The sequence below is a fragment of the Euleptes europaea genome, chromosome 2 (genome assembly GCF_029931775.1).
Source record: "Euleptes europaea isolate rEulEur1 chromosome 2, rEulEur1.hap1, whole genome shotgun sequence".
In the NCBI taxonomy this organism is placed as follows: Eukaryota; Metazoa; Chordata; class Lepidosauria; order Squamata; family Sphaerodactylidae; genus Euleptes; species Euleptes europaea.
In genome coordinates, this window is record NC_079313.1 from 86,032,033 (window position 1) to 86,044,273 (window position 12,241).

Below are 12,241 nucleotides of genomic sequence, written 5' to 3' on the forward strand. Positions count from 1 at the left end.
GGTATGTTAATGTGGAACCATTGTATCCTGAAGTGATCTGTTAATGTGTGAAATCCAAAGCTAATCTGCATGGCTATTCAGTGTTACTCCTCTGAAGATGCCTGCCACAGCTGCTGGCGAAATGTCAGGAAAGAAAATACCAAGACCACGGTTACACAGCCCGGATAACCTACAAGAACCAATGAACTCTGACCGTGAAAGCCTTCTACAATACAATGGGAGCTTGTTCAAATCCCCTGCAGTTTTTCTGTAGCCGTAAGGGATCTACCCTCATTTGTCACCTTCCATATAAACATACAGGCATGGAAGGTGGCACAAACCGGTATGGTTAATATTTCGTATTACTACTACTATTATTTCACTACTCAATGAAGCCTTGGTTGTTTTAATTGACTTGTTCATTATGTGCTACCTCTCTTGTACTTTGAAGTGTGAAATTAAATTGTATTCTTATTCAAGTAATACTTCTGTCTTTAAATAAAGCAGTATGTTTGAGTAGGGAGTAAGATGTAAATCGTATTCACCAACGTTGGTCAAAAACTGCTCTGCGTGTAGAAAGGATTGCTGGACTAAACAGAAGCAATAAGTAGTTAAAGTATCTCTGAAGTGAAATGTCATAAACACAGAAATTTACTGGTACCCATATTAATATTCGGATAGTAGGTCATTCTTCAGGGTCATCGCATGATATATTATGTATTTTCTTTAGCACATGCTAGAGAGCAGGTTGTATTTGGATAGGGCTGCACTGGTTGAATGTAGTTCTCCTTCCTGCACTGTTTTCCTGTTAGAAATTATCCTCTAGAACAGTTGCACTGTATTTTCCCCAACTGCAGTCCAAACAGCTCCAAAAAAGTTTCTGTCAATGAAAAGTTGCTGGAGGATGGGAATAACTAGTCCTTTCAGCAATGAAACCAGGATTCAATAAAACATCCTACCAGCTTCTTCTCACCTTAAAAAATATTCTGGGATCTGGTGATGGATCTCCCACATAAAGGGTCTCTGATCTCAGCCTTCAAAAATACTATGCTTCTCAGCTGGACTGGATGCTACACAGTTATACCAACAGCTGAGTTCCTTACATGGCTTTCCCCTGTAAATCGTGCGTTTTTATTCTTTTCTTTGAATACTGGAGTGTTTTCTAAGCTGCTGCTTTTTTTTCTTGATAGATGTTTGGTATCTAGCCGAGGTCTATTTCTTTCCCAAATAGATCTATTTTTAGATTGGTGCTCAGATGGCTACCAAGCTCATTTTGTTACTAAATCTGAAGCTTCATCTGCTCTTTTCCTTAAAAGCTTGTCAGTGTTTATAAATCATTGATCTCTTCCTCTACCAATGATCAATGTTTTTGCCAAAACCAAGGGATTCTTGGCTCCATTAATGTGGGTTTACTATGAGGACCAAGTTGTAATGATGTGGTTTAAGAAGCTGTGTCAAAGACTCCCAAGGGAAGGCTCATATTTCAGTATGGAATACTACTGGTGGTATTTTGTCTTTATTGGTGATGTATAAACTTTCAAAGGAGTAATTCTAGAGAATTATAACTCTGCCTGGCATACAATACTGAGATTACCCTGACATTTTATCCCTAAAAACTAAAAGCCTTTCTTTGCAAGCCTATAATTATTATTACTAATTTTTATCCTGCTCTTCCCCAAGGAACTCAGGGCAGCCTGTATGGGGGTGGTGATTTTGCACGGACCATTCCCTGGATGTCCCAGCCTGATCTTGTCAGATCTTGGAAACTAAGCAGGGTTGGTCCTGGTGAGTATTTGGATCAGAAACCACAGAGGAAATCCAAGGTTGCTGTTCAGAGGCAGCAGTAGGTCTTCATAATAGCTTGTTTCATCAACATAAACAACATTCATCACTCTCACATTAAAGTTCTTTGGATTTAAAATTCTGAACCCTTTGGAAAATGCATGGTATCCCACTAGGATTCCGAGCTCTGTGGTGGGATTCAATTTTCCCCTTTTCTATCTTGGGATGCATGCAAATACATGAGATCCAAATACTACGAGCAGGGGGCGTTCCTCTCTTTTGTTTACCCTCGGCAGGCAGCTATGGTGATTGATCACTTTGTGCTGGAAAGGTGGTCGCCTTGCGACTTTTGGTTTTGAGTATGTTTTGTTATGTGACACCTGGAACAATTTAATCCACAGTCTACTTTATTTTGGGACATTGCCTTCTAATTTAAGTTGGAACATTGACTACAAGCAAGACCGGATTTGGTTTTGTATTCTGTGTGGACTAACACAGGGAATTATATGCAAGGAATGTCTTTGTTTTTGGGAATTATATGCAAGGAATATTTCTGTTTTTGTATATAAGGAATATATCACAGAAAAGTCCATTTTTCTTGTGTATGTTATTTTGTCATTAAGATTATAAACATTGAGCTTACGTGCTGACTTTGTCATTTAACCGTGTTTAATACAGCATTGGTACACTAGTTTTTGTCAAGACTCCAGGTGGTGGCTGGAGATCTCCCGCTATTACAACTGATCTCCAGTCAACAGAGTTCAGTTCACCTGGAGAAAAGGGCTGCTTTGGAAGGTGGACTCTATGGCATGATATCCCACTGAAGTCCCTCCCCTCCCCAAACCCAACCCTCCTCAGGCTCCACCTCCAAAATCTCCAGGTGTTTCCCAACACGGAGCTTCCAACCCTACTGATGTACCCTATGCTATCTTAGTACATGTATCTTATTTTTTGCTATCTAGTTAAAGAGAGCTAAGTTCTCAATGATTTTATTGTATTTCATTGCATTTTATTTTATCAAATACTACGTTGTTAGCCGCCCTGAGCCCAGCCTTGGCTGGAGATTGGGGGCAGGATAAAAATATAAATAAATGAAACTTGCAGTTTTCCTCTGAGGTTCAGTGCAGTTCAGTTCCACCTCCTTCTCATCTTTTTTCTCCCTCCTGCAAGGAAGGGCAATAAGCTACTTTTTACCCAGTCTGTGGGTAAGTGTGACTCAGTGGTTTGAGGGAGAGATGAAAAGGTTGACCACAAGTCAGATCAAAATGACAGCAGAAGATATGCCGTGCTGAAAAGCAATAAGAAGCTTGCATGCTCCCCTCATAGAGATCAGGTATCGTTCTAGGTGCAGAAATGCATCTTGGATTAAAGAGGTGTGTATTTATTTATTTAATTTATATCCCGATCTTTCCCGGCAAGCCAGGCTCAGAGCAGGTCACAGCATAAGCATAAAACACCAATGAAAACATACATTAAAACATACTTTGAAATCTTATACTTCATAATACATTTAAACAAGATAGCATTTAATTCTAAATCATGGCCACGAGACAGACCCGGTTGGCAGTGCACCCACAAACCAGGGGGGAAGATGGGGAGGCCAGCAAATGATGATAGTGGAAAGACTCGCATCTGCCTTCAGGTGTAGGCCTGGTGGAACAGTTCTGTCTACAACATGCCCACCTTGTCTGTAAAGGCATTTAATTCATTTGGAAAGAGAAAATATTTCACAGGAGTTTGTTCAGTACTGCCAAAATTTCCAGTTTTTCCATCAGAACATGTTTTTTTCTGATTTTTTCTGGTTTTTTTTTTTTCTGGGACTGCACTATGCTGATCCTTTAAAGGATTTTGGAATATCTTAAAGGGCATGTAAAATATAATGATTTGGAAGTCATTAACATATTACCAGCTGCAAAAATAACCATAACACACTATGGGGGGGGGGGGGACACCTCTTCCTGCACCTGTTAGGAAATGGTTCCATAGAATATGGGGTATGGTGGTGATGTCTAAGCTTACATATTATATATATTGATTAGAGAGAGAAAAGTAAAGCAGGATACTTTTATTCAGAAATGGGCTATATTTGTCTTATTTTGGAATGCTGAGTTCATCTATGATAATAAACCATATGCTCTCTTTACTTCAGAATAATGTAATTAATAGGGTGGCCAACCTCCAGGTACTAGCTGGAGATCTCATGCTATTACAACTGATCTCCAGCCAATAGAGATCAGTTCACCTGGAGAAAATGGCCGCTTTGGCAATTGGACTCTATGGCATTGAAGTCCCTCCCCTCCCCAAACCTTGCCCTCCTCAAGCTCTGCCCCAAAAATCTCCAGGTATTTTAACAGTATAACTGGTTGTATGATGAGGTAGAATTAATTTTTTGTCAACATGGATAAAGGACTAGAGAAGATGTGACGGTATTCACAGGGCTTGATTTCGTGCTCGTTGTCAGTTCTGAGTAGGTTATTGTCGATGATGAGTAGCAGTTTCACATAGAGGGTCTGCTTGGAAACAAGAACAGGCCTTTTCCCAGAGCCTGACTGATAAAATCATAATTTTCCATAATCAGTTGTCACGAATTCTTACATTATATTCAGCGGTCAAGGAAAGCTGATCCATAAGGATTGAAAGGCTTACAATTTGCTGAATGAGAAAAGTTGAGACCAGTGGTTCTCAAACTGTGGGTCAGAACCCAGAACTGGGTCATGATTCCTTCACATGTGGGTTGCAAGGCCAGATGGGGAAAGGAGGAATAGAATGGGCTGTGGGAAGAAGCTTTGGGAGGGACAGTGGCAAAATTAGATTTACCTCTGCATAATGTGCAAAATGGCAATGAAATATAGCCTGTAGCTCAGTTATGTAAATACGTACTATATATTATAGTATTTATAAGAATTAAAAAATACTGGTGTCATTCATGCATTTAATGTTGGGGAAGTGCAAAGTAGCATTGGATTACTTTGCAAGTAGGCCCTGAAAAGTACAGTAAATTTAGAATGGAGTCTTGTTTCAAAAAGTTTGAGAACCACTGGTCTGAGGTTGATTAAGAAAAGATGTGCTGAGTGGAAGTGGAAACCTAGGTCACCAGAGAATTTTTGAGGATTTAGGATTTACAGGGTGGAAACTTACCTTATATGAGCCAAGCCTTACTTTGTGTTGTTTTGGCTGTGATAACCTAACAAATATTCTTGCCCCCACCCTAGAATTTGCAGTGGTTATTTTCGTCTGGTATTTTGCATTATCAGAGATCAGTATGATTGGTTTGCTTTCAGTTTGTGGCTTGCAGGCCTTAGGCATTCTGAATTAGCATGCCTGACATATAAAAAAAAAACAAGCCCCAGCATGGAAGCTCCCTAATGGTTAATTCATAAATTAGACTTGGCTTCCGTTATTCATTTAACAGCCCAACAAATGGCTTATTTACATGAACAGTGCAATGGCTTGTATCCTACTGCTTGGTTCTGAAGACAGAAGGGCACTTCCATCTTTGGAAGGGGGATTTTCTGCCAATTCTCCTCTTCTATTGCTGATCCCCAATTTGCACTCTGTTTTTGAGGATCTGCTGACCACCAGGAACAAAATTTTAAGAGGCTCAGTGGACTGCAGCTGGACAGTGGAATTAGCAAAAAACCATCCTCTCCTCCTCCATCAAACAGAAGAGCCCTTCCATTTTATCTACATCTTTTTTGAACAGTGTTGTACATTCTCAAGCCCTCCTGTTTATGGACTTTCCGACACATAGTGACGAAAGTTTCTGCCCTAGATGCTACCCGTGTGAACAGTGTTGATCACTTGTGTATGCTGGTAAATGCAGAAAGTGTGGCTAGTTGGAACATGTAAATGTAACCTATGTTGATCTTCAGCAAATTCTGGATTGCATGATCGGTTGCTATTTCTAACAGCCAAACCTTGTACTGATTCTGCTGATAATCATATAGGACAAGAATAACGTCCTTTGCTCTTTCCTCTAGTGAGTTTCTGGCAGAGTTTTGCTGAAGTCTGCCTTTGTGCCTTTCACAATAGAGAAGCACATATGCAGGCAGTGCAGGGGAAAGGAAACGAGAGAACCACAGGGCATGATTAATGCGGGTATCTAATCTTACTTCTGCTAACAATGGGGCCTTTTCTTTTCCACCTGCTGGGCTTCTGTGAAGAATTAGCATAGAGGAATGTGTGTGAAATACTATTGGGCTTTCAATAATTACTAAATCATCAGGCATGTAATCTTCATCTTTTCTAGATCCCAGTCTATTCAGATATGTCACCATGTAATTTCAGCTCTTTGCTGGCTACATTCTTGTGCAGACCATATCTCTTTGGTGTTTCATGCTTTGCAGAGATACTGGAAAAGGAAATAAGGTTTCTGTTGTTCTCTCTACCATCCTTGTGAGGGCTTGGATAGAGCCACATTGCACCAGCTCAGCATGATGCTGAAACATGTTAATATTATGCACTATAAATAGATTTTTTTGGTAAATTAATATTGTATGCTGCTTGTTGCAACTATGGCGCAGCAGTTTATTTGAGGGAGAATTAAGTGTTTAAACTGTTCCCTAGTGGTGTTCACATCTTTACTGTATATTTAGGGTGAAAAATCCCAGATAATATATTTGTGGTATCCCTCAGCAAGGCTGCCCTGAACCACAAATTGCTATAAATTCCAGATTAGGGTTAAATCAGATTTAACCCTAGATAAGGGTTATATATATATATATATATATATATATATATATATATATATATATATATATATATATATATATATATATATATATATATATATTAAAATTGGTCACGGAATAGCAATTAACAATAGAGAAAGTATAGCGGTTATCTTTTGAAATGAATTTCTAGGTAATGGCGGCAAGTAGCCAATATGTATAAATGGTTTGGAAGTGTGCGCACAAGATTTACCAGATCTGTAGATGATTCTGTGCATATTTATTCAAAGCTAAATCCCATTAGCTGGTTTTAATTCAGCTGGTTTTAATTCTCAAATAAGGGGATATAGGATTGCAGTTTGAGGTTTACAAAGGGCTGGATTCTAAGAGAAAAGCCCCTAATTTTAAATCATTTTCATTATCTCACTTTCCTGCCACTTAAAGTATTCATTTGCCATGTACCATGTCCATCCCACTTCATTCTAGTACATCAGTTTTCTCCTAAACCTAGCGTGGTACAGTTCTTAAAGTATTGGCATAGGACTGGGAAGACCAGGGTTCAGATTCCCTCCTGCTATAAAACTTACTGAGCGACAATGGACTCATTATTCTCTCTTGGCCTAATTTATTGTACTGAATTGTTGTGAAAATACAATGGAAGGGAGGAGATCCATATTTACAGCCCCTAGCTCTTTAGAATAACGATGGCATAAAATACACTAAATAAATCATATGCACTTCTTCATTATTAGAATTCTTGGGTCATCTTGTGGTCTTTGGACATCTGTTTGAAAACTAGCAACAGGTGATTAAACTGAAAGAGGACTATGGTTCTCAAGAGGAAGAACTAGACAAATTGATTGTTAGGCTAGCAAGGAGCAAGAGCTTAGAATGCTTATTCAGAATATTCTTCTGATAGGAAAACCTAAAATAATATTTAACAATGAGAAGGCTTTGGGAGTTCTGCCAGAACCCTTTATCAGGCTTAAAAAGGTGTGTGTGTGAAAAAGATAGTTAAAACCTCTTGGCTGTGTGTCAGGCAGACTTGAATAGCTTGGTGGTATTGGGTGAAGATGGTATTTGGACCTTTAGTTTGCATGCCCTTTGTTATTTTGGTTAGTCCTAATAAAAGGTATTGCATGGTGTTTAGTTTTGGATTTTTATTTGGACCAACGTGACTGCAACCTGACAGAGACTTTGATAGTAATTCTACTACATTGTTATTATGTAGCAATTTTAATGCACAAAATGTATGTATGTATTTAGAGCATTTTTTAGCCTGATTTTCTTCAAATCTGGACTCAAGGAAGATTGGTGGTGGAAAGTGCCATTAAATCACAACTGATTTATGTTGACCCTATAGGGTTTTCAAGGCAAAAGACGAACAGAGGTGGTTTGTCATTGCCTGCCTTTATGTAGCAACCCTGGACTTCGTGGTCTCCCATCCAAGTATTGATCCTGCCTAGCTTCCAAGATCTGATGAGACTGAGCTAGCCTGGTCTATCCAGGTCAGGGGCAAGGCAGATTGCAATGATAATAAAACAATATAAAAATAAAATCCAGTAAAAAATTAACAGCTCTATCATCAAAAACAATTAGGTAGCAGAGTCAAAAACCATCCTGAATGCTAATAGTCTATCATTGTATCTGCAACCATCTGAAAAAGGACACTGCAGCTAGTAGATTTTTCCCCATTTCTTCCTTATTCTCATTTTACAGATTGTGAACAGATCATGATCTTGACACAGATTTGCTGCAGGCCATTATGTTAGGTTAATGGCTCAGGATGAGATCTAAACTCATTTCTTTAGGGCTGTGTTGCAGTATTTTCAGTTATCTGCAATGATCTTCATTTTTTAATTTTTTTTCTTGGCCACAGGTTTACAAAGAATCTCTCCCCAGATAAAATCAACTTGAGCACACTGAAAGGGCAGGGGCAGTTGACCAACCTCGAACTGGATGAAGAAGTTCTGCAGAATGTATTGGAATTGCCCACCTGGCTAGCTATTACTCGGGTCTTTTGTAACAAAGCTTCAATCAGGGTGAGTTACCATGATTAACTGTGGTCTGCATACTCCACCAGGGCTGCTTACAATCTGCTTTCTTTGGGATTCTCACTGCTCAGTTAGGCTTTTTGACAAAGAGATTTGAACATCTTCTGTTTGTAGCAGAATTGTAACAGTGAAAACATTTCCTGGTCTATTTTGCCCATTGCCCACCCACCTTTCACTTTCTTATCTGCTCTGGCCATGTACACAGATCACTAATTTCCCTGTTCACATGCCTTGAGATCTACTGCAGTCACTGGTAGGAGAGGATCAAGTTCTGTATGTTAACTGCTGCAGACATTACAAACAGCCTAGTTAAAATTAATTGCTGGTATGCTATGTTATTAGGCTTTACAATAAAAATTGTTCTGTTTAAATGTGTAATTACAGGGACTGTATTTAACAGTTCGTGTTAAATACTGGGCAAAATATTCTGTTCCTGAAAACTTTGCCCCAAGCTCTTTTGGGAGCAGGAAATTGATTTTTCAATTGAAATAAGGGAGTAATTATTTAAGCTCCATTAGGATTAGGCACAGAGGCACAAATTTCATGCAAAATGGTTGAGGGGATTGTTATTAAAAGGGCAGCTTTGATCTGTTCCCATAGTAGTGGCCCTAGGGGGTCTGCTACCTACTGTAGGTAGCTTTTTACAGTACTGCTTTTTTGACATGAGCATTACTTGGATTAATTGGAAAATACAAGTAGGAACCCACAAGGGCTTGTGGGGGCATCTAATTTCCCCCTTCCCCACTATTTCTTCCGTCCCTTTCCTGAAGGCTTCCCTTTTCCTGTTTCTTCTCTCCTTCCCACCCAGCAGCCAGCTTACTTTTATCTGTCCCTCTGTCTTCAGCTCCTCCTCCCAGCAGCTTCTACCTAGGAAAACTATGGCCCACTTGTGTGTTGCCGGATGCTAGGCCAGACCTACTTGTATGGTAGGAAACACTCAAGGAGTTGTTGGGGGCACATCACTTTCTCCTCTATCCCCTTTCCCACATTATTTCCTCTTTCCCTCCTCCTAGCAACCCCCATATCCTCTCCCCTTTCCCTGCTTCAGTCTCTCTTTCTCAGCCATTCACCTCACCAACCTACCTTTTAACTGTCTCCCATCTTCAGCCATATTTAGTATTCATTTACTTCATTTAGACCCCACCTCTCTCCACAGTGGGGACCAAAGCAGCTTACATAATTCTCTCCTCCTCCTTTTTATCTGCACAAGAACCCTGTGAGGTAGGTAGGCTGAAAGTATGTGACTGGTCCAAAATCACACAGTGAGCTTCCACAGCAAGATGAGGATTTGAACCTGTGCCTCTCAGACCCTACTCTGAAGCTCTAACTGCTACAGCACACTGGCTTTCATGGGGTGGCTGCTGTTGGAACACTAGCAAGCAGCCAGGCCTAGTTGAGTCTTGCAAGTCAGGTGGTATCAAGTGACACAGAGGTTGCTTCCATCTCTATGGTTGCCAACCTCCAGGTGGGACATGGAGATCTTCCAGAATTACAACTGAACTCCAGATGACAGAGATCTGTTCCCTTGGAGAAAATGACTGCTTTGGAAGGTGGATTCAATGGCATTATATTTAGCTGAGGCTTCTCCCCTCCCCAAACCCTGCTATCCACAGACTCCATCACAAAATCTCCAAGAATTTCTCAACCTGGAGCTGACAGCCTTAGTCAGGCCTAGCTGCAGTGAGTCCTCCCTCAAAGGCCAAGATAGTTCTGGAAGGGACCCTGCCCTCTATCTGGAAAATTGTGGTTGCCTAGCAACAGCCACTGAGGGAATCAATTGCTTAAAGCTGCAGGCACACCTTTTATCATTATCAGATTTTTTAAGGCCCCCCCCCCATGGTGTTTTTTGTTTAGATTTCACATTTTTCTCCAATCCTGGGGCCCTTTATAGGTTTGTCGAAAGATCTGTCTTGCACATTCACAGCTCCAATCACTGGATTTAAGTATCCTCAGATTTGGCCAAGTTTGCCATTAGTATATAGACAAGTTGGGGGCTTACAAAACTCACAGGAGTGGAAATCCCATCCCCCCCCACTCACCGGGTTGAAATTAAATCAAAAGAGTTTCCGTCTAGACATTAGGAAGAATTTTTTAACAGTTAGAGCGGTTCCTCAGTGGAACAGGCTTCCTCGGGAGGTGGTAAGCTCTCCTTCCCTGGAGGTTTTTAAGAAAAGGTTAGATGGCCATCTGTCAGCAATGCTGATTCTGTGACCTTAGGCAGATGATGAGAGGGAGGGCATCTTGCCCATCTTCTGGTCACTAGGGGTCTGGAGGGGGGAGGTAGTTGTGAATTTCCTGCATTGTGCAGGGGGTTGGATTTGATGGCCCTGGTGGTCCCTTCAATCTCTATGATTCTATGATTCTAAAGACTTTCCTTAAAAGAGGTGGTGATTTCCATTGATTCCCTCCAAACAATCCAGACTCCTATTTTGCCTCCTATTTTGCCCCCTGAGGATCTGCTGACTCCCCCCGAAACAAAATTTCAAGTGAGCTTTAGCAGAAGAGTGGATTAGGAGGGTGACAATTTCCACCTCTTAAGAAAATTAAGTGCTCTTAAATCTTTAAAAAACTGTTGGATACAAGCCAATATTACTCTTAACCAGTTCATGCAAGAAGCAACCTGTGCTAAAAATGCAAAGCTGCCACAATTGATGGAGTAAGTTATTGCCAAGGTAAGGCTACCTAACTGTGAGCAACACCTTATCTCATGTGTAACCTGAGTCACGGTTTGATCTTCATTAGCACACATAAGTATGCAGCCCCATCTTTCTGTAACACATTCTGTCTATCACACTTACATTTTTTCCTTCCTCCAGGAGTTGAGGGTGTTACGTATATTTTTCCCCTTCCCCGTTTTGTCCTCAGAACAATGGTACGAGGTAGGATAGGCTGGGAGAGAGTAACTGGCCCAAGAAAGTGAGGATTTAAACTAGTCTCCTTAGGCTTAGTCTTACACAAACAGCACCTGGCTCTCAACTGGATGTTAGAAAATAAGTACCTGCAAAAACTAGCAGGATAAAAGTTATATTTAATTGTTCCTGAACATACTTTTTCTGGTCTTAGGGCTGCCATACTTAAACAGAAGCTTGTTAAGGTAGTTGGAATGAAAAGTTCATTAACAAATCTTAAAGCATTTTGCTCCTTGAATAAGAATTAGGGGTGGCTTTCATTGCAAAAGTGAAATTGATTTGGATTCAGAGATTTATGGGAGGCATTGCCACCCATGAAAGGATGTGTTGGTGATTTCCTTCCTGCCCACCCCTCTGTGTTCCCCACAAACTGCTCTGGAGCCATTCTGGGAAAAGTACAACAGATCGAGAGGAAAATCAACAACCCTTTCCCTACACGCTCATATACACACCAACATAATGCATACTGCTGATGCAGAGGGATCTTTGGATCCAAGTTATTGTCTCTAATTTGGCTAGATAATGTATTTATGTGTCTGCCCAGGAAAACTCATGGTACAATAAATCTGATCTAAGGAGCTACAGCGATTGTTGTCCTTTAGTAAATCTGTTTGTTTGTATGCCAAGTGCATTTGATAAGGAATAATTTTGTCCGCCGAGTTTCTATTCCCATGGAGCTATTATTACAGTATCACTTTTCAGAGCAGGAGTTTCTTGCAACGGAGCCTATTAGTGTCACCCTGCAGCATATTTAACCCTTGCAGCAGTTTCTGTTTATTTAACATCAGCTTTCTTGTTACAGATCCAGTGGACAAAACTGAAGACTCATCCAATTTGTCTGGTAATT

General features: G+C 40.4%; 1 protein-coding gene across 1 annotated transcript in view; it reads left to right on the top strand.

Annotated features, from left to right (window-relative positions):
- BLTP3A (bridge-like lipid transfer protein family member 3A) overlaps window positions 1–12,241 on the top strand; it is a 55,830-nt gene that overhangs the window by 16,704 nt on the left and 26,885 nt on the right. The window contains exons 2-3 of the mRNA XM_056845226.1: window positions 8,311–8,473; window positions 12,197–12,235. Coding sequence (XP_056701204.1) covers window positions 8,311–8,473; window positions 12,197–12,235 — 202 coding nt within the window. The remainder of the gene's footprint in view (window positions 1–8,310; window positions 8,474–12,196; window positions 12,236–12,241) is intronic.